This window comes from Crinia signifera, chromosome 6 (genome assembly GCF_055691185.1).
Source record: "Crinia signifera chromosome 6, ASM5569118v1, whole genome shotgun sequence".
In the NCBI taxonomy this organism is placed as follows: Eukaryota; Metazoa; Chordata; class Amphibia; order Anura; family Myobatrachidae; genus Crinia; species Crinia signifera.
In genome coordinates this window covers 257,300,147-257,324,067 of record NC_139222.1, presented here as the reverse complement: position 1 = coordinate 257,324,067, position 23,921 = coordinate 257,300,147, and the positions used below count along the sequence as shown (strand labels likewise).

Below are 23,921 nucleotides of genomic sequence, written 5' to 3'. Positions count from 1 at the left end.
AGCCACCACCAGTTCAACTGTTATTTACTGGTCTCTTCTTTCCATGTAAAAGGCCAATGTATTTTATTTTTGTTTCCTGTGGGGACCAGTGTGACTGTTTTTCATATGGGCGCCAATAGGTTTGTTTTTGTCCTGTGAGGGCCAAAGTGTTTTGCCCTGTGGGGATCTCATGGTGTGCCTTGGCAATTTTTAAATCTTTTTTAGTGTGCTGCAAGGTAAAAAGGTTGAAAATCACTACCATAGGGGATCCATGTATATCTTTATGTGCTCCTGTAACGTTTCATTAAGGATTTATCAATAAATAAGTATTAATATTTTTACTATAGAAGTTACTTTAGTCCATATAAATCATTGTATAATATTGTTTGAGTAATTGCTGCCAGATGTATCAGTCCAGTACACTGCGCTGTCTCCTGCGCACAAAACAACAACCACAGTCATTTATGTGTGTATCGTCATGGGCTACAAGCACAAATCTGCGAGAGATACATCCTGACGTTCCTGAGTCCTGCCCACGTCATTGAACCAACCACTGTGTAAGTAACATGGAGTACATGATCTGCTAATAATACCACATGCAGCCAGCAGACAAATGAACACAATCAGAGCAATTTGTTAGAAAATATTTATTGCTTCTCCATTCATTTACTCTGTACTGTATTATGTAATGGGCAGCTTTCTCTGCTGTGTTGCGGGTATTCGTAGGTAGAACAGTCAGGTAGATAGTTTTCAGTTGTTATCGTGAATTGCCGACGTTCTCATCTGCAAACCAACAAAAATAGAAGATAAGAACAGTTATTTTTAGAATAGTGTCAAAAAGATTGTGTTCAGATGAGTCCCTTCCAATCACGGTTAAAGAGAAAAGAGAAGAATGTCTGCTACTGGTGCACCTAAGAATTCGACACATAAAATTGAACTTTTAATGTATTGGTTAAAATAGTTGCGAAAAATAAAACCACAATACAAGACACACAACACAATGTGATTAAAAATCTACACTCAGTGGGACCCCAGTCTATTTTCCTTATTGTCAATAAATTGGCAGATCTGATAGCTTCCCTAATCCCCTGGTGTGTGTGAGCAACAACCATCTTTAGGTCAGGCTGCAGGCAGGGGGTGGGGATAGGTGATTGTACGGGGGTTAGGATAAGCACTAGCAGGGACTGTTAGGTCAGGCTGCAGGCAGGGGGTGGGGTTAGGTGATTGTACAAGGGTTAGGATAAGCACTAGCTGTGGTTGCTAGGGTCAGGCTGCAGGCAGGGGGTGGGGTTAGGTGATTGTAAGGGGGTTAGGATAAGCACTAGCGGGGACTGTTAGGTCAGGCTGCAGGCAGGGGGTGGGGTTAGGTGATTGTACAAGGGTTAGGATAAGCACTAGCTGTGGTTGCTAGGGTCAGGCTGCAGGCAGGGGGTGGGGTTAGGTGATTGTAAGGGGGTTAGGATAAGCACTAGCTGGGATTGTTAGGTCAGGCTGTAGGCAGGGGGTGGGGTTAGGTGATTGTATGGGGGTTAGGATAAGCTCTAGCTGGGATTGTTAGGTCAGGCTGAGGGGGGAGGGTTAAGCTTCTTCAAGGGAGGGTTAAGCCATGAACAAACGGGGCGATTGATCTAAGCTATTTTGACTACATCATCAAACCACTTAGAGTGTGTCCCTGATTAACCCCGTGTGTACACAGTGGGCGATAGCGATGCACGGCCCCGCAGCGTCGCTATCGCCCGGCCAAATAGACAGTGCAGGCACGGGCTGCTGCCGGGGATGGCTACACACGGGCTGCTGCCGGGGATGGCTGCTGCTCCCGGGGGCGGCTGCCGGCTTATCTCCCGCAGCGACTTGGAGATTTTGACTAAGCAAAATCGCTTATCTCCCATCTACAGCCCGTGGGTACACCCCTTTAGAGTTGGTAGGGGGAGCAAGTACCATTACCTCTCCGCTGTCCCTCTTTCTGGTTTCCTCATTCGGAATTCTGTTGTTGTTAACCTGACCACTGGTCACCCTTATGTATCCCATTTCCCCCCTCCCCACACACACACTCACAGGTTACCTCCAAATCAAGAGACCGCGGAAGCTAATCAGACATAGGGGCCTAATCTTAGACCCGTCAGTCAGGTGCACTACTAAACCGCCTTTGCCCCTGTCAAGCTGTGCCAACGCAAGGATAGCCATGCATGCCCCTATCCATGCCAAATGCCCTAAGCCAGTGAAGGATGTAGGGAATGGGTGTTTTGTATCAGTAGGATCTGGCTGGTACGTTGATAGCCTGGCAGCTACATTTTTTGTACCAGCTTCAAGCGGAACAATTATTTTGCTGGGACAGCCAGGTAGAGGGAACTGCAGTAGTCCAAGTGTGATGATACATACATGTATGACTGTAGCGTGGTTCTGGCTATGTTCCGCAAATCAAAGTCAGTAGCCGGCAGCTTCTGATGCTGGTCACACATCAGATCAACTTTCCTCCAACCATCCAACTAGTTGGTTGGATGAAACATAAACCTGGTACTGGATGGGAGCAAATGTAATTTGTAATTAAGTAATTTGTTTACCAAACCGGAAAATGGACAACAACTGTCACTTAGGCAATGTATTGTATGGAACTAGTTGATTTAAACTAATTCACGGAATGTTTTTGTCCATTCTCCTGATTTTGTGAGCAAATTACTTATTGGCATTTGCCCCCATACAGTACCAGATTTTCAGTCTAACCAACCAACTATACAAAACAACAAATTGGGGGTTCCAGACTTCTTAGGCGCAGATAGTTGGGATGGTCTCAAACGTCGGTGTCTCAATGGATCTCGTTTACACTTTAAATGTTCTCTCTCAATATGTTCCCAGCGATATAGGAGAAAACCAACGGTTACGTATATGTGAGGTAATTCAGATCAATCAACACGGGTAGAGAACATACAGACGGGCGTACCCCACTCACAGTATCTATGGCGGGGTATATGCACGTAACGTTTTCTTTTCACTGCAACTCGGATTCCTATCTTTAAGTCAACCTCTTATCTCCGGATATGTATACATGAAAAATAAAGTATAAAAAATATATGTGTAGATTTGTTTCTTTCTACCCTAGGGTCTATGATATTTAGTCTCTCAATTCTTCACATTGTTTATCTTCACTTTTTATATCGTCACTGGATGGAGAGACTTGGGCCTTCTGAAAACCAGAATACACAAGAGAAAGTACCCGCTACGGGCCTATACACCATCTAAATAACTGTGAGTGGGGTACGCCCATCCATTTGAAGTCTAATATAGTCACTACTGCATTAAGTTTTTTCACACACCCAACGGAAAAAGAAACCTTTATATGTGTACCTCCACCTTTCATTGGGTGAGTGAGGTACGCTCGCATAAAGAAAGATCCCTCTCTTCCTTACCGAGAGAATAAATATCATATACCCTAGGGAAGAAAGAAACAAATCTACACATATATTTTTTATACTTTATTTTTCATGTATACATATCTGGAGATAAGAGGTTAACTTAAAGATAAGAATCCGAGTTGCAGTGAAAAGAAAACGTTACGTGCATATACCCCGCCATAGATACTGTGAGTGAGGTACGCCCGTCTATATCTTCTCTACCCGTGTTGATTGATCTGAATTATCTCACATATACGTAACCGTTGGTTTCCTTTGTTTTCTCCTATATTGCTGGGAACATATTGAGAGAGAACATTTAAAGTGTAAACGAGATCCATTGAGACACCGACGTTTGAGATACCATCCCAACTATCTGCGCCTTAGAAGTCTGGAACCCCCAATTTGTTGTTTTGTATGGTATTGTAAAATTGTTATTGGGTGATAACTGTGGGCCAGTACAGACCCTATTCAGCAGGGCGCCAGTAGGCGGCCATATTCTATATTTTTATACTTTGTATATTGTTCTTTCAACCAACCAACTAGTTGGATGGGTGGAGGAATGTTGGCCTGATGTGTGGCCAGCATTAGGCAAGAAGCAATTGAATATACATGTCAGTGACTGGTGCTCATTGTTGGTACTGTGGGGAGCCTAATAACGCTCAGTAATATTACAGTATGTCATACATTCAACATTTTAGGTAACCCCCTACATCACTGGTGTAATGGTAGTACTGGCCCTGCCTAGAATATTTCCCTGTACGTCCTCATGGAAGGCTCTGCAACTCCAGGTAAATCAGATAAGAGATGCAGTAACATAATGCTCTCACCTGTGCTGCAGGGATGGTTGTATTCTGCAATTGCTTGTTCATCTGGAAAATAATAGTACACAACTGTCAGTCCCATGTTGTGCTGTATATTACTGAGTAACTACAATCATAGCGGGGACGGTCTCTACATTTGTTATAATTGGGCTGGAGACTGAAAGTGCAGTAACTACAGATTGTAAGATAAACCTAATATTTCATTATTACCTGTCTCATAGTAATCATACACCTTCACTGTGGCTGGTTTTAGGTCTTTGACCTCAATTTCCTGCTCCACCATGAAGGAGAGTCCCACAGGGGTATGTCCCATCTAAGGAGGGAGAGAGCATATTATAATGATTCAAGGCAGACAGTAAGTTACTGACAGCTGTGACAGACAGGGATGTTAAAACACAGTGATTGCACACTCAATAATAATAAAAAAGAAAATGACATTGGGTGAATCAGCAAATAACCAGATAAACCAGGTCTCCGACTCCTACCAGCGGGATTGGTCTACATACGGTAGTAGACAAGAGCACATCCAATGGAAGGGAACCCTACTACTGTGACTCTACTACATATCATACCTCATTCAGATACAAAGTCACCATGTCCGTCTGGATGTCGCTTCTCTGGATTACTTTGTCTTTTTCCATCTAGGAATAGATAACGGCACAGGACTGTATAAGAGGCATTTACTGAAGCACATTGTACTGTAGATGATTCTATTGATATCTACATAAATAAACATACTTTAATCAACTTTCCTAATATTTGTGAGGGTTATGGTTAGGGGTGTGATCATCAAAAAGGTGGGGTGGAGTGAATCCGCGAGTTCAGCAGCCTATATTCTTTTTTGAGGGGAACCACCTATACTCCCTCGAATTGACAACATATACAAAGAAAAACCTCAAAACTTGAATTTGGGCGCTTGATAAATGTAAAATTGGTACTCCCCTGTTTAATTTTTCTCTGCCGATTCCTCCACTCCACATTGGGATATGAAACGATAAGAAAGGGAGAGAAATAGGGCAGATCTCCTCCTGTGATACTTGGGAAATTTACTTAATGAAATTTGTAGAAAAATAAGTGTATTTGTATCCAGAAAAACACTAATTTTTGACATTTACTATCCCGAAAATACGGCAATTCGTAGTCGTATTGATGTGCTATCGATACGAATACGAATTGCCGTATTTTCGGGATAGTAAATGTCAAAAATTAGTGTGTTTCTGGATACAAATACACCTATTTTTTACAAATTTCCTTTAGTAAATTCCCCCCACTATTTCAACACCAGGAAGGTACACAAATAATCCAAATTTGCACACTATTCTAAATATATAAAGGATTTTCTGCGGGGACAACCCCTTCTACAGAACACTCACAACATAAGGCTGTTAAACTTGCACACCACCATGTAAATGGTATAACAGGAACAAAACTCTTTTCAATTATGTGACAGGGTGAGCCCCCTCGCCAGGTTACTCACACTTAGAAGAATTTTTGATTGCATAGAATAAAGGGTCTTTCTCCTTAAATTCTCTCGCCTCTGCTTCAGCTTGGAGTTGAATTAAAAATGATGCAATATGGATACGTTTTATGTAAAACAAGTATCCTTTATTCCAAAAAAAGGAAAAAGCAGGAGAACCACGATGGAGCCACTTGACTGTATGGGACCGGTCAGGGCTGGGCACAAAGATGTCAACTCGTGGAACAGGGTAAATGGGGCCCCGTCTCACAACGCGTTTTGATCCTTAGTGGATCTTTATCAAGGTACCTTGATAAAGATCCACTAAGGATCGAAATGCGTCGGTGGAGGCTCTCTTTGCATTTGTACCCGTGGAGACCAACAGCTGGTAGGATGGAAAAAAGGTTTGGGACACATAGTGGACAGGGAGACGGGGCCCCATTTACCCTGTTCCACGAGTTGACATCTTTGTGACCAGCCCTGACCGGTCCCATACAGTCAAGTGGCTTCATCGTGGTTTTTTCTGCTTTTTACATTTTTTGGGAATAAAGGATACTTGTTTTACATAAAACGTACCCATATTGCATAATTTTTGATACAACTCCAAGCTGAAGCAGAGGCGAGAGAATTTAAGGAGAAAGACCCTTTATTCTATGCAATCAAAAATTCTTCTAAGTGTGAGTAACCTGGCGAGGGGGCTCACCCCGTCACATAATTGAACAGAGTTTTGTTCCTGTTATACCATTTACATGGTGATGTGCAAGTTTAACAGCCTTATGTTGTGAGTGTTCTGTAGAGGGGGTTGTCCCAGCCGAAAATCCTTTATATATTTAGAATAGTGTGCAAATTTGGATTATTTGTGTAGCTTCCTGGTGTTGAAATAGTATCACATGAGGAGATCTACCCTGTTTCTCTCCCTTTCTTGTCGTTTCATATCCCAATGTGGAGTGGAGGAAATCGGCAAGATCCAGAGAAAAATTAAACAGGGGAGTACCAATTTTTCATTTATCAAGCGCCCAAATTCATGTTTTGAGGTTAGGGGTGTGGTATATCTCACAGACAATGTTAAAAGGTCAACACCAAAAGGTCGGAATTATGGTGGCCAATCCTGGAACATATTTTCAATCCCGAATACTGGGATTGGCCTCCTGACAGGGGAGTGGGCAGACAGGGAGTGCGGGGACCGGCAAACAGGATGCGCGTGGCTCGGCAGGCATCACAGCCAGAAGCACAGCACAGGGGCTGTCTCAACTTCTCAAGGCTGCAAGTTTCACAGCTGGGAGAAGAGACAGACAGTAGCCGCCTGGCCTGTTCTGCTGCTGCCGCTGCCCGACACAATTGCAGCATGATGGCGTGGACCGGTGGATGAATGCGGAGTGGGCGTGCAGGTGCATGGCATGACCTCTAACATGTTTTCCAGGCAGCCTCTGAGCTGAGTGCTGCTAATGCTCAGTGCTGCCCAGGAGTAAGGGATTGAAATCCAAAAGGATCCCTGGATTGAAATCCTGGCCAAAAATGCCCGAAATCCCCGGATCCTGCTGACCCCTTGATTGGCATCCCTAGTTGTACACAAGTTTAATATTGACAAAAGGTTGACATCACTTTTTCCTATTTTTATGGTGTCATTGTCGACGTGGTGGGCAAAGTATAAAAAAAAAAAATTCCCCCCAAAATGCATGTCAGACTGTTCACGTGTCGACATTTTCCACGGCAGCATTTGCCTGTGTCGACCTTTCATCAATATTGACCTTCTGCATGTCAACTTTTTGGTGTCAACCTATTGATTGTCAGCCTAGACCAGTGATGGCTAACCTTGACACTCCAGCTGTTGTTGAACTACACATCCCAGCATGCCCCGCTACAGTTTTACTAGTTGGCCATGCTGAAACATTGACAGGAGAAGGCTACACTGATCCTGGGGAGACGGCTCCAATGTGTCCCAGGGCAATCCCTTTATTATCATCCAATTGGAGTAAATACTGTATTTACTAAGCTTTAGAGAATGAAGAAGAGAGATTAACTACCAGCCAATCAGCTCATAACTGCCATTTTATAGGATGTATCTCTCTTCCACCGTATCACTCTCCAGGCCTTATTTTACCTCTAGTGACATGGCTAATAAATAGGAGTAGGTTGTAATATCTGTATTACTTTATTTGGGGCCTAAGGAGGTACAGAGTGGTGTAATGTGAGAACGAGATGTCCAATAACACAAGCTACTGATCATAATGCTTTTTTGTTTGTTACTTAATGGTACAATAAAATACAACCAAGATTAACTTTGTCGTTCTACTCTACACAATCAGCTAATTACAAAGTCAGTCTCATGAAGCAATCAACTCACATAACATTATGGATAGGGACATATTTATAAAATAATATTTAAGGCATATTACCTCAAAAACACAAATTTTTAAGGAATACCCGTAAATATTATGCACCACCCACGTGTATGTATAAGGTCCCCCATTTTCACTGTAAATCCAGCCCCCGAAAGGTTTCTATGGGGGCTTCTAATATGCAGTGTTTACCAAGAACTTGGCCTTGTTAGCTATCGCCCTCTTCAGGTGGCACCTGTCACTGTATCCTGTGGGCTATACTTTGCATTATTTACCAGCAGCAATGGCTGCTTGCACGTGTAGTAGTGGCCAGGATCCAAACCGAGGTGTATAATGATAGCACTGGCAATTACTTTACTTTTACATAAGTGATGGGACCATCCTATCCCGAGTCTGATGATATACTATAGGGTAGATAGTAGCAAAAAGTAATGTATTATTACCTTGATAAGCGGCAATACAATTAAAATCAGGAGAATCAATTCCAGAAATTTCATAAAGATGACTCAAAGGGGCCTATCCAGTATCCAGTTTTTTTTAAATACTATGTGGGCATATTGGCACCTAATAATGACTATTGCATATGACGTCTCAGTGACTGACCTTCCTTATAGAGCTCTTCACTGGGATCCATCCAGACAGCATCTTCACCTCAATGACAGCCATGTTTGAATTTTCCCGGGAACCTGTGTATCTGCAGGAGCAATAATAGGACATTATAATCTACATTCAATCTACTTATGCACAACTAACAGTTTTCTCTACTTCCAGAATGCACATCTGAAACATTTATTGTGATCGTTATATTTTACAGTACTTGCTCTGCGCTAACTTATTTAGAAAAATCATGATTTTTAGAAAGAAATGGACAAAACGGAAATGAAAGACAAAGCAGGCGAAACCCACATATAATCCTATATACCAAACTCCAAAGGTCTCTTATGCCCCTTTCCCACTGTAGCTCTTAAACGGTAAATTTCCGTTTTTCCCCCACAATTTACCGTTTAAGGCTGCAGTGGGAAAGCACCAGAGTTGAAATACCGGTTAAAGTTAACCGGTATTTCAACCCGTTTAAAAAGCAGAGTCCTACACGTTTAAATACAGTTTTTAAGGCAGTGGGAATGCCTCTTAAATGGTATTTAAAAATCCCACACTACTTCCCCCTCCCCTGGTACCTGCCCTGCACCCACCCCCTCCCCTGGCACTTACCTGCGTGGGGGATCCGCATGTGTAATAAGGGCCGTGCATATAAATGAGCCACTCATGAGCGGCTCATTTATATGCATGGCGCTCATTACACATGCGGATCCCCCATGCAGGTAAGTGCCAGGGGAGGGGGTGGGTGCAGGGCAGGTACCAGGGGAGGGAGGGAAGGTGCAGGGCAGGTACCAGGGGAGGGGGGGGGGGGTTATGAAAAAGACAGGCACTCTTTTTACTGAGAAAATTAAACGGTTCACTGCAATGTGAATAGTACTTAAACGGAATTTAAAACGGTAATCTAATGCAATGTGAATGCTAATACCGTTTTAAATACCGGTACTTTAAATGGCTCTGCAGTGGGAAAGCAGCATTACTGTAACAATCAAAAACCTTACCCACTAATATAGTATTTGAAGGCTATTGCACACCAAACTTTAATTAGTATTAGAATATTCTAGCTCTATTGGTCAATGGGGGAGATACATCAAGGCTTGGAGAGAGAAAGCATTAACCAATCAGTTCCTGGCCTTTTTCAAGAACATCCTGTAAAATGATAGGACCAAACAATCCGCTTCAATCTCACTCAACTACAATGCTTGATACATGTTCCTGAATATGAGGAACTCATTAATTAGACACTACAGTATAAGACATCACTATTTAATGATCACAGTAAGAATATTAAGCTGGGTACACACCTATAGGTTTGTCGGTACAATCTATCTGGTGGGAGCAAAAATCTGGCAATGTATTGGGAGCATATGAGAATGGAACATTTGCTCCCGAATACTGTAAAACCGACAATGGCCCTTATTCTGATCGGTGCGGCTGGATCCGAATATGCGGCCAGGACCGTGCGTCCGAAACCCCGCCTTCCATACGGATCGCCAACTCCGTCCGAACGCGGTAAGAAGCTGTCCGAACAGACCGCACGTGTATTTCTCATGAATACACCTCCTCCATCTCAGGGAACCTCCCCCATCATTCGATGGTCGCAGACCATCGAATGCAGGACCGAGTGGCCAGGCAGCTCTCGCAACCTCAGACCACACGGGCATTTCTCCGTGCAAAAGCAGGGATCTGGGCGGGCAGCTGACATCCGGCAATGTTATATGTCCGCCCCCTGCACGTGCGTCACGACCGCATTACCATACGTACACCCAGCGTTTGCATGGGAACGCCCATGAAACGCGGGGTGTAAACATATGGTAATGAGCCCAAATAGCCCTTCACGCCCCTCTCCACCCCCTGTTCGTAGTGTACACATTTCATGCGGAATTTGGACGTGCGTTCCGTTCACACATGCGCAGAGACGCCTCTGCACATGCGCAGACACAAAACATCGGCGGGCCGAACGAACGCGGACATTACCGCACCAACCAGAATAAGGACCAAATGTTCTTTCAGACAAATTGGTTAAGTCCATTTGATTTAACAAATTTATCTGGACAATTGTTTTTGTCAATTTTCCAGCCTTTGTGAGTGAGTGGTTGATTGTCATTTGCTCCCATACATTACCAGATGTTTGCTCCCACCAGTCAGATTGGACAGGTAAATGTTTAGGTGTGTACACCCAGCTGATGTGTCACTGATAGAATATCCGAACTCACTAGTCTCTGTTAGGATGTGAGTGTTTTCGGTCACTGGTAAGAGTGCAATGCGTAATAGTCACTATTTGGAGAGAAGCATCTATAATACATGATAATATATACAGAAGCATTAAGTACTCACGAAGCATTGATCAGAATTTCAAACTTTGTCACTTGATCCTTCAGACAATCTCGTCTTGTAAATGGTGTCACAGTTAATGAGAAGGTGGCATCTCGTTTGGGTGGAGGGACATTGTACCTCAGGACTGTCTGTTGGATGAGGACAAACAAGATCATTTACTACCCAGATAAATGCAGATAAGAATGCAGGTATTGGGGTAAATTTACTGAGATGAAAGTTCTATTGAAGATGGAATCAGGTTCTTATTTATTTAGAACCTTCAAAAAGATAGATAGAATCTGGTTGGTTGCTATGGGAACCACTTGGCCCTATTAGTCTTCCCATGTACACACACACACACACAAGGAATTTGCAATAGCGTGAATGGCATCTGAAAAAGTTACAGAGGGATTTCTAATGTTATCCCATCACTTCTTACACACCACAGGGGTGAGCTCCAGTCTCTCTGGGTGTATTTTAATATATTGGGGAAAACCTTGATTTCTTATTGCTGCAAATAGAGGCAATAAGGAATAAGGATTCTATAAGTAATAAATATGCCCCTTAAGTTTCATCCACCCTACTGCAGGCATGTCCAAACTGTGGCCCTCCAGATGTTGTGAAAAATGTATCTATCTTTATTGTTCATAAACACTGAACAATACGCACCTAGTAATGAACGTCATACTGTGGGCAAAATTTGACTGTATGCACAGATGCGAAAGAGGGTAGATAACAACCCACAGGAGAAAAAAGATTCCCACACCAGTAATAAAAGCGCTAAGATTACTTTCCTATTTTTCATATGTTATGTGCTTCTCCTCCGTAGTCTCTTCTTTTTGGTAGACTAGTATGTGAGGAGACAAATAACAACAGAGGTGCAGCAAACCTCGTATAATATTGTTTAGACGATATTGCTATTGATGGACTACAAGAGCACCATCAGACATAAGACCAGTAAATGAATTCGGGGATCCCCCCTTACAGGTTACTCACAATCATGTAGTGAGAGTCTGGCGTATCATAGAAGGTATATATGCAGTATTCGTTCCCAAATCATCAGGTGACACAATCGCTATGATAAACGAATGATTTTATTTTAGTGTGTTATACAGTAAGAATAAAAAAGGAAAGTGAGTTACTCATCTTGAGGTTTCTGGGAGTCCAGCAGGCTGTATGGGTGGAAAATACAGGAAAGAAACGGGGCCCCGTTCGTGTACAGCTGTACCTCCCTCCTCCAACAAGATAAAGGTCCTCACTTCCTAGTAGTCAGTGCCAACGCGTTTCGATCATTGGTTGATCTTTTTCAAGGCAGTAACTGACTATGTGGTTGGAAGGGTTTATATACCCCTCTTCTAATGAATATTTCCATCTGATGTGTAATAGTCCTGTAGTGTGTATAACATAAACATTGTCCATAAGATCCATAGCAGAAAACATAATCTATACATACTCCTGGGCAGCGCTCCGTTTAGCTACTTCCGGCTAGCGGCCATATTGCTTCCGCCGGAAGTGATGTGCATGTGTCTCATGTAATGAATCCCTCGTCGTCTGATCCACCGGCGGCCATCTTGGTACACCCGGCGGTAATTGCGCATCTTGTTTGCCGTTGCTCTAGCTTCAGTTCTCCAGCGGCAGTCATCTGGGTTCGTCTGGGGGTTATTGTACTTTCTATTGCTGTTGTTTTTCGCTTTTAATTCTCCGGCGGCCATCTTGGTACACCCGGCGGTGATTGTGTTTCCTGTTGTTATTATTCTGGCTTTCTTTCACCGGCGGCGGCCATCTTGGTACACCCGGCGGCAGATATAGTTCATCTGCCGCCGGGTGTACCAAGATGGCCGCCGCCGGTGAAAGAAAGCCAGAATAATAACAACAGGAAACACAATCACCGCCGGGTGTACCAAGATGGCCGCCGGAGAATTAAAAGCGAAAAACAACAGCAATAGAAAGTACAATAACCCCCAGACGAACCCAGATGACTGCCGCTGGAGAACTGAAGCTAGAGCAACGGCAAACAAGATGCGCAATTACCGCCGGGTGTACCAAGATGGCCGCCGGTGGATCAGACGACGAGGGATTCATTACATGAGACACATGCACATCACTTCCGGCGGAAGCAATATGGCCGCTAGCCGGAAGTAGCTAAACGGAGCGCTGCCCAGGAGTATGTATAGATTATGTTTTCTGCTATGGATCTTATGGACAATGTTTATGTTATACACACTACAGGACTATTACACATCAGATGGAAATATTCATTAGAAGAGGGGTATATAAACCCTTCCAACCACATAGTCAGTTACTGCCTTGAAAAAGATCAACCAATGATCGAAACGCGTTGGCACTGACTACTAGGAAGTGAGGACCTTTATCTTGTTGGAGGAGGGAGGTACAGCTGTACACGAACGGGGCCCCGTTTCTTTCCTGTATTTTCCACCCATACAGCCTGCTGGACTCCCAGAAACCTCAAGATGAGTAACTCACTTTCCTTTTTTATTCTTACTGTATAACACACTAAAATAAAATCATTCGTTTATCATAGCGATTGTGTCACCTGATGATTTGGGAACGAATACTGCATATATACCTTCTATGATACGCCAGACTCTCACTACATGATTGTGAGTAACCTGTAAGGGGGGATCCCCGAATTCATTTACTGGTCTTATGTCTGATGGTGCTCTTGTAGTCCATCAATAGCAATATCGTCTAAACAATATTATACGAGGTTTGCTGCACCTCTGTTGTTATTTGTCTCCTCACATACTAGTCTACCAAAAAGAAGAGACTACGGAGGAGAAGCACATAACATATGAAAAATAGGAAAGTAATCTTAGCGCTTTTATTACTGGTGTGGGAATCTTTTTTCTCTTTACACTTACTTTTGGGGGGCTGGTGTAACTCCCCTTTTCTCATCACCTTAAATTTAAGCTGCTTTCAGGCGCAAACGTTTGCTCACCCATCTTCTTATCTGTTAACAACCCACAGGAGCGCGCATCATTATAATTCATACACACAGAATATGCATGATAATATCGTTAACGATATCAGTGGCGTAACTTAAATGTATGTACCCCCCTGCAAAAGAAGTTTAACGCCCCCTTCTCACCACTAACAGGACCGTTGCCATCACCAGGGCTGTTGCTGCTCTGCTGCCGGTCCCCCGGGACCAACAGATCTACCTGTCTGCGGTCCTGGCGCTCTCCCCCTGGTACAATGAAAAATGTCTGTTGCAAAATGGCAGCCGCATCCTCTACCATCCTCAATAACTGTCTGCTGTGAGGGAGCAGTCTTTTTGTAAAGGGCATTTATAATGGCAGCAGGAGGAGCCCTGGGACCGTAACCGCAGACAGGAAGACCTGCTGATCCCGGGGGTCTGGCAGCGGAGCAGTAACAGACCCAGCAACGGTGGTGTTCCCATTAGTGGAGCGGCAATAGCCCCTGTAGACCCCCGGCACCCAAACTTACCAAGCGCCTCCAAGCCACCGCGGAGTCTGCAGTGTTATTGATACACCACTGAACGAGAAAATTATCATACATATCATCTGCCTTTATTGCATAGTGTGTACAGGGCTTAAGGCTCTAATAGTTAGAAGACAAGTGACAGAAAGTAACCACTGACCTGCACATAGACACAACCACCCCCAGTGGATGTCACCGTGTACTCTCCGGGGATATTTGGTAGTGACGCTCTTTGCAGCAGCAGCCGGTTATTGTTGTCCACATGGAACTGCTGCTGAAAGCCAGTCTTAGAACTGACAGTCACCGTCACATCCCCCTTATCACTGAATGTGACTCCTGCATATGTGGCTAACGCCTGAATGGCCACAACAGTGTCCTGTGAACAGAAAAATGGCTGTCAAGGTGCCCTTACACGGTGCGATGAATGCCGTGCTTTTAATACTAGATTGCATAAACTCACCATCGGGTATCTTCATGCTTAACACTTTAAAAACTTAACCATAACTTAACCATAACTTAACACTAAAATAAAGACACAGACACAAGTGCTGGCATTTCAAAACTTGAATGTCAAATTTATTTTGACAACTTATGATACTATCAAAATTGGTGGCGCCACCAAAGAACGGTCAAGAATGGACAGTGGGGGTAAACATCACCATACCATACGCTGGTGATCACTCTCCCTACACAAACCACCCTTGCAGATGGTGTGGCCATCTCCCGTGCAGAACCATGGCACCTGACAATCGATGTCGGGGAGAGCGCACCCACTATCTACATAGTCACACAACTACTCATGATGACTGTTCTTTACCGCCGCTAAAGGAAAAGAAATAGGCATGGGAGGGTGGGGATTCACAAGAAAGAGGCAGATCACCTTAGCACGTGATCACTTCAAGCCGCTCGTGATCACTTCAAGCCTGCCTACAACACCCTGATTGGCTTAAACCCTTCACTCATTTAAATACCACCTGACCTGCTACTAAAGTGCCAGCATACCAGAACCCTTAGTGGTTGGGTGTGGTATAGGGTTCCGACAGTCGGGATCCTGACATTCATTAGCCCAACGTCGGGATCCCGACTGCCCGGACTCAGACAGCTACGCTCGCCATGCTGCGGGCATGGTGGATTGCTGCGCTCGCCACCTATTCTATTCTCCCTCTATGGGAGTCGTGGACCCCCACAAGGGAAAATAGCGGGTGGCCATCGAGCACCTGTCTGTCAGCGTTTTGACAGTCGGGATCCCGACGTCGGGTAAATGACAATATATTAACAATGTTCAGGAATAAGATCATGTTTTAGACCAGAAAAAAGTGATGTGCCAGCGCTGGCTGAATAATTAGAAAGACCAGACGGTATCTCAAAAATATTACAAATTTAATTTATACATATATAAAAACAATCAAGAAAAGTAATAAACACATAAAAATAATAATGATAAAATTAAATTAAAAAATGAGCACAGAATACTTGATGAATATTGCGGAGCTCCACATTTGTGGAATGAAAGGTAAAAGTTAGTGATATTACCATCTGTAGATTAAGGTGTGTTGAATGGAAACACCAGAAGGAAGGTGATGACAAAGTCCCATTAGAAATGACCTGAGTAGGAATACAGGTGAAATTCTCCCTATTTGGCGTCTTCTCCTTGTATTGGCTGGATGATTAGGAACTGGCTGAAGTCCCATAAACGATTTGTAATCCCATAAAAAGATTTAGGAGATGATGGACGTCTGTGGGAGATGGGGCATCACTTTAAGAGATGGAAGATGGAGGTTAAATGCAGCTCAAAGAGCTGCATTTAACCTCCATCTTCCATCTCTTAAAGTGATGCCCCATCTCCCACAGACGTCCATCATCTCCTAAATCTTTTTATGGGATTACAAATCGTTTATGGGACTTCAGCCAGTTCCTAATCATCCAGCCAATACAAGGAGAAGACGCCAAATAGGGAGAATTTCACCTGTATTCCTACTCAGGTCATTTCTAATGGGACTTTGTCATCACCTTCCTTCTGGTGTTTCCATTCAACACACCTTAATCTACAGATGGTAATATCACTAACTTTTACCTTTCATTCCACAAATGTGGAGCTCCGCAATATTCATCAAGTATTCTGTGCTCATTTTTTAATTTAATTTTATCATTATTATTTTTATGTGTTTATTACTTTTCTTGATTGTTTTTATATATGTATAAATTAAATTTGTAATATTTTTGAGATACCGTCTGGTCTTTCTAATTATTCAGCCAGCGCTGGCACATCACTTTTTTCTTTTTAACATAAAATTTGGGTCTGACAACCCAGTGCCAGCTGCTGTTGATAGCGCACCACTCACTCCCCATTCATGTTTTAGACCAGGTGCAGAAGAAAAACATGTTTTGATGATGGAGAAAATTAGGGGCTGGTGGAGGATGAATGCAAATCTATTCTGCCTTGATAACTCTCCCCCATTGATCACAGAAGAGCGTATGGAGGTACAGGCAGAACTCAGCTGCATCTCTACTTGAGACTGAAGGGCGGAACTCAGTAGCAACAGCTGGAGAAGTTACCAGAGGACGTAAGGTTGGAACTGTGGGCTATGTGTTTGTGCAGATACACCTGTTTTCTGACAGATATCTAGTAATGGGGATAAGGCTAGTTCCCATACGCACTGATATTGATTATGGGGATAATACCAAGTATTTAATTAGGTGGAGGCTAAATGCAAATAGGTAAATATCCATAACAAGTGAGATATGTACTAAGCCTTCTAGACAATGGTGCAGTTGCCAATAGCCAAAAAAAGCAATTGTGGTTGACCAACATTCAAGCCTGCATCTGTCTCCTACCAAACTTGGATCTCATCTTTCTGACATGCCTTGTCCACCATATAAATTATACTGGGATTCATTGTCCGAAAGAGAGGAGTCCTCCAAATATGGATGTCCCCATGTGTGTTGGTGTCATTATGATAGGACATAGGCTGCCTTCTACCCATGTATGGAAACATTATTTGGCACTAGTGGGTTAATATATTAACAAGATTGGACTGTTTTATATGTTAATTCACTAACGGTTGCAGGTGCCAGTATTAAAGACAGGACATAGTAGCGCCCTGCTATCCATAAATGAAAAATATGTTTCCATAGAGCAGGGTGATATTGTCTGCTGGTGACGGGACCACAAAACAACATGTACTAAGGAGTCCTATCTTTTTAAAGTAGGGATGGGGAACCTTCGGCACTCCAGCTGTTGAACCATGCATCCCAGCATGCTCTGCAACATTTTTGCTATTTAGCCATGCTAAAACTTTTGCAGGGCATGCTGGGATGTGCAATTCAACAACAGATGGTTGGCCAAAGGTTGGCCGAAGTGTGTATGGGGCTTTGCTTTCTTTTAATTTTATATTACGGAGCTTTAGTGACTGTAGAATACTTCATTATATCACCTGTGTGGATGAGTATCCTCCATACGGATTTTGCTGCTTGCTCAACCAGTTCACAACCTGCGAAGCTTTGCCTATGTCTTTTACGGGGTCTGAGACAAGTGACATGAGCATGTAGGCCGTTAGTTCCACCTCTGCAGATGGAGCACGGTACCAGTACGGAACATCAGGGACCGGAGCCAACTCCCGCTCCCAGTGCAGCTGTCCATCTGTAGATACAGCGTGGTGTGAGACACTACTAATACATATATATGCATGGACAAACACAAATATACTGTACATCATACTCATACATTATGATGAGAAGATCATAGGATAGGCAGTAACATTGAATGAACTGAGCTATCCCCACATTAAACTCCCCAGCTTTGGTCTAAATACTTAACTCTGCCTTGACCTTTACTGCTTTATACTATTACACAAAGCAAGGACAAGTGCCCTTCGGTATATATAACATACAGACCTGTCTAGAATCAAGTTCTCATCTAAAAGCCTGAAGATAGTGGAGGACACTGCACAGCTATCCTATTAGCCCCAGATGCTGGAACTTGTCAGGGGTTTGGTTTCCTTGACTCGGGCAGGTGAAACCAAATCCCTAATAATTCATCTCAAAACCTGCAAATATGGCTTCGCAAACACAGGTCAGCTGCTTTTTTCAGAACTAATGTGTTTCTGTGCAATACAGGGTTATTTACAGTACAGTAAAACTGTGCTATAATTGGATAGCCCCTTATGGCAAATACCCATTTTTTGCCATATGGTGACCTACCTCTGGTAACAGGATACAGTACCTCCATGGGTCAAAAGAGCATGCAGCAGCATCTGTTGTACTTGTCAATAACTGTGCGGCCAAATGTGCAAGGCCTGAGATAAACACTTTTAGGGCTGTAATAATGCTTAGTATTTCCCTCATAGGTCGCCAATATTCACACTCCAGTATTTCTACATTATTATAGCACATATATAGCAGTTTTACTCCCATTGTAATCTAGTGAAAAGAGTAAAGAAGGGGTCGAAAGAAGAAGTTGCCCATAGCAACCAATCAGCTGTAAAGAAGCATTTATCAAGTAAACTCAAAAAATTACATGTAGAAGCTGATTGGTTGCCACCTGCACCGTCACTGTTTGATCCATCAAACCCTAAATGTCTGTACATTTTACTTACTTTATGTGAGGAATGTTATAACATGGTTCCAGGACTGCAACAAAGGCAGGTTCCCATCTAGAACCCCTGGGGTGACTGTTGAGACCTCAGTGACAGCACTACCTACTGTACCTCTACATTGCTTCAAGGGAAATGTGAACTTAGTTTATGACCAATGATTCTTAATGGTCTTCAGTCCTGGTCTCCCCTTCTCTCTGGACTTGGGACTGGAGTCCCAGCAGTGCCGCCAGATGGCAGCCCAGTCCATATTGGGGTTGGAGGAGGGGGGTGCAGTGAATTAAGGACACTGGTCATTTGGGGTGTTACCATAATGGTGCATCATAAGGTATCACAATACCCTCACACACACCAGGAAACTATAATAGACTGATGTCCTCTCACTGAAGTCCTCTAGAACTCCTCAGACAGTATGTATTGTTCTGGCGCATTAGTATAACATTCATTTGCACCATATCTCTCTGTAGCTCAGCCCATTCCTTACCGCCTCTCACTGCTTTTGCCTCCAATTTATCCATCAATGTGTTCCTGAGCTCGGTCTCTCCACACAAAGTGAAGGTGTAGAGCAGCAGAGCCTGGGTGTATACATTGCTCACACCCACAGCAGCCTTCCGCAGGCAGGACACCGCGTCCCTCACCAGAGGATCCTGACAGGAAATGGGATAAGTAGGAGTCTCAATACTATGATGGTATAATGATAACATACAAATGAGCAGTTATCTAATGTGGTGTATATAAGTGAGGAAAAACAAAAGAAGTAGAAGGAATTTACGATGCTGCACTTTCAGTATTTAACTAAATTAATTGATTTAATTTATTTTGTAATTTAAGTAGCGTAGTTCTGCTTCTTTCTTTTGATCTATGTATTGTTCTAATGCCAATCTTCAGTGGCGCTGAGTGAGGGGGGGCCAAGTTACATTACATGGCAGCAGCTCTTCCCAAACCAGAACATGCTACTGTGTGCTGGGCTGCAGTGTGGCCAGGGAGTTGCTTAATGTGTTATATTTTCTGCATTTTATTCTAAGAGTGCATGACCACACCTTCTGTGATTAGGCCATAGCCCCTGAAAAGAACCATGGCCAAGCCAGGCTCTCTACTGCCCTGGCAATGGTGAATTACACGATCACTTCATCTGTAGTGTGCTCACAAACAAGTCTGACGCGCGTTTCACTGTCAGAGCTTTCTCAGGGCAAACTGCCCTGAGAAAGCTCTGACAGTAAAACGCGCATCGGCACGGCACCTTCAGCCATGCAGACATTACTCTGTGTGTCTCTCCTGCATCACCTATGATTGACTCAGCGCCTCCAAACTTCTAGCTCTTTTAAGAGCTCTCTATGCACTGAACCGCTAAGTGCCACTCGTACTCTCTGCCACACACCGACACTGACATCTTGTGTGTCTCACGGACTTGTATGTGAGCACACTACAGATGAAATAATCATGTGATTCGCCATTACCACTGTTGCCATCAAGTATTAATGATGTCTCTTGTTACATAATACTGGCACGGGCATCTGGTTTGTTTCACAGGTCAAATGTGAACACTACCAGAAACGTTTAGAACTGTATATATAACGGCTACTACCGCCATTAGCGGTTGAACTACATGAATACATGCTGGCAGTAATACTTTTTCTTGCCAGGCATAACAGATATTGATGGTAGCATAGTGCATAAATACAAAATCATACTAAGTGATCTCTGTATTATATGTATGATTGGCTTGCGGCAGGAGTTTTATTGTATCAACCACCAAGTGCAATAAGGTGATTTTGATACCAAAACAGTGCTCTGAAATGAACACAGTGCTATAGTAAAACACTCACACTTTGTAAATAAGTACATCATTTGTTCATGAAGAAATATTGTAACACAGATGTGGAATCTAGTCTAATAAAGTATCACTACTTATCTGACATATGAAATACCCAGTACTGTGTTTCACAACAGGATCAACCTGTATTATCTCTTCAAGTTATTTTTGAGACGAGTGGAGATTAAACTACCATATTAGACAGTGTGCTGAATAAACATGTTAATTTAGGAGAGTACCATTTAACACGCGGCCCATCCGCACACACACTGATTGCACTTGTTTATTTGTGTTATTTTTAAAATTTCTCAGTTTTTTAAGGTCATAATAAAAGTTATATTTCACTGTATTTCTTCTTTGGTGCACCACACCTGACAATATCTTTTCTGTCCTATCAAAATATTTGATCTCTTTATTTGTCTGTGGTAGCACACCCCAAAATATATCATGGAACACGTTCCTACATGATTTGACCAATAGGGGGCCTCATTTCATTGATTATACATTAAAAACACATATTTCTGTGCAGTTGACCCTGAACACAATCTCACATACGAGATGTAGACACGTCATTGGATTATCAGAATCTTGGCATGCTATTGGTCACTTACCTCTACAGACACACCAGCCTCCAGAAGAGCTATTGTTACATATGTAGAGAGGGAAATATCATCGTCTATTCCACCCTGTATATAACAAATCATGGGATGCAGTTAAACTATTTGACCATGTACAGAAAGAAAGAAAAAATAGGAAATATTTTTTTAAAAATACTTTAAAATGTTCCTTTTATTTAGTTTAAAATAAAAGTAACAAAGCTTAATGGTGATAAGTTATAAAGTGCACTCTATCCCTTCTCCTGCCCTAATGAGATCTGCAATATGTGTTTTAATGAGTTGTCTGGAAGGGCCCTCAGATCACTACAAAGTGCTGAGCGGGTCTAATGCTGATCTGTACTAGATAGCAGGCATTCTGCACTTATAAATCACCTCTGGGGAGTTTTTCTGATTTATTCGTAAGGCTGCAAAATCTCAACCTTGCGAGTCCACCAAACTCCACCAGGCAAATGCCAGGCCACCCGCACCCCCTCACAGTGTGTAAAAAACAATAGGTTCGACAGATGGATAGCTGCGCCCGGGGCTGCTGCTGTGTGTAATTTCTGTGGGTCACCACACTCCCACCAACAAAATACAATACACAAAAATGAAAAACACTTCAGCGCTGTCCCTAAATTAATTCTGGAATGAACTTGCTTGATGATTTCCTGGTTTGACTGATGTCTTTCGACACTGTCTCGACAGGATGAGGCCTCTTACTGACCTCTGTGGGGGTCCCTATATGCACATAAAGGTATCTTTTATGTGTTCCCCAGGACTGTCTCACTTCACTCCTCCTTTGACCTCGCACTCTTTTTCATGAACCCAATATAGATGTTACTGACCTTATATAAAGGCCCTATTTTCATATAAAGGTATCTTTAATGCAGGTTTTACGATCCTCTGGTAACTTCCTTGTCACTTTAGACTCCCAACATTCACATCAACACGTCTCAAAGACCAACACTCACCTCTATGTGAGGCCCTATAGGCACATAACGGTTTCTTTAGTCTTTTTCAAGGTAAGGATATTTCTCCACACCAACGTACTCCATAAAAAATTTATTCCATGTGGTACAAGGTAAAAACAGACGATAAAAAATGTGTTAAAAAAACAAACACAAAAATGGTGAGACCTTCAAGTTTCAAACTCTCCCTGTATCCGGAACAGGTTGAGCCGAATTTGCCAGATGTAAAATAGCACAAAAAAGTCTCACCATCAGCTGTGTCCCCTCCTTCACCAACGCGTTTCAGGCTCCAGGTTATGGCCCTTTTTCAAGGTGTGAGAGGTAAGTATACTGGGGTGGTTTATATACCTGTCCCCTTCATTACTAAAAAACAGTAATACAAAAACCTGGGCCGGAGCAGAAAAATAACTGCCTCCTATAAGCCCTCCTAAACAACTAGCTAATACATTTTCTGTTCCTGGCTACACTTCTATTACATCCATATATCCAATACACATACTGTCACATAATATGAATAACATTGCGCATACAGTATAGACAAGATCCACCACATCCCTTCCGGGATTAGCGTCCATGTTTTCTCTCTTTTCATCCAACTCCTCACACACCTGTGAGAGTTGCGTCGCGTCACTTCCGGTCCGGCGGAAATGACTTCCGGTTGCCGGATCGTGCGCAAATGCCCGCTTCAGTGGTTCCGCTTATCACTATACAGCTCTCCTCCCTGTGTGCGCGTGAAACACTTCCTCTATGCGCTTCCTCTGCAGGCACAGGTGTCACATCCTTCTCAATTCGTATGCACAGCGGGGACCATTTTGGATGCTCCATTTCCATAAGGATCAATGCTGTATGGTATGTGTCCCTGCTTCAGGGGGCCATGATGTAGCCAAAAAACGTAATTGTTTCCTCCATGGATTAATCCAGACATAAACAAACATAATAAAAAGCACACATTAGTAAATTGCAGTTTCATAAAAAACAGTTTCATAAAAAACACTTTACTTCAAAAGCCACATTTAACCCGTTTGGTTCTATTGTCTTGTGAGAATAGATTTTTTTCATCTCAGCACAAGACAATCTTTTCTCCCTGTCATTAACCCTCCAGTGCTCTTTTATAACATTAACACCACAGAATGAAAACAAATGTTTAGTGTCGCAGTTATGTATAAAACCACTAGAATGCTTAAGACTCGCATGGCAGAACATGTGAGAAATATCAAAAAGGGGACTGAAACCCATAATGTGTCTCTGCATTTTAAAAATATACATAACTGCGACACTAAACATTTGTTTTCATTCTGTGGTGTTAATGTTATAAAAGAGCACTGGAGGGTTAATGACAGGGAGAAAAGATTGTCTTGTGCTGAGATGAAAAAAATCTATTCTCACAAGACAATAGAACCAAACGGGTTAAATGTGGCTTTTGAAGTAAAGTGTTTTTTATGAAACTGTTTTTTATGAAACTGCAATTTACTAATGTGTGCTTTTTATTATGTTTGTTTATGTCTGGATTAATCCATGGAGGAAACAATTACGTTTTTTGGCTACATCATGGCCCCCTGAAGCAGGGACACATACCATACAGCATTGATCCTTATG

General features: G+C 42.8%; 1 protein-coding gene across 2 annotated transcripts in view; it reads right to left on the bottom strand.

The window, feature by feature from the left end:
* Positions 1 to 608: 608 nt before the first annotated feature.
* LOC146009244 (alpha-2-macroglobulin-like protein 1) overlaps positions 609 to 23,921 on the bottom strand; it is a 120,376-nt gene continuing 97,063 nt past the window's right edge. For both annotated transcript variants that reach the window (XM_083149408.1, XM_083149410.1), the window contains 10 exons: positions 21,373 to 21,447; positions 19,433 to 19,595; positions 17,791 to 17,996; positions 14,517 to 14,732; positions 10,916 to 11,043; positions 8,588 to 8,678; positions 4,762 to 4,830; positions 4,400 to 4,502; positions 4,196 to 4,237; positions 609 to 762 (listed from right to left, as the gene is read on the bottom strand). In XM_083149408.1, the coding sequence (XP_083005534.1) occupies positions 737 to 762; positions 4,196 to 4,237; positions 4,400 to 4,502; positions 4,762 to 4,830; positions 8,588 to 8,678; positions 10,916 to 11,043; positions 14,517 to 14,732; positions 17,791 to 17,996; positions 19,433 to 19,595; positions 21,373 to 21,447 (1,119 nt within the window). In that variant the 3' untranslated portion in view covers positions 609 to 736. The remainder of the gene's footprint in view (positions 763 to 4,195; positions 4,238 to 4,399; positions 4,503 to 4,761; positions 4,831 to 8,587; positions 8,679 to 10,915; positions 11,044 to 14,516; positions 14,733 to 17,790; positions 17,997 to 19,432; positions 19,596 to 21,372; positions 21,448 to 23,921) is intronic.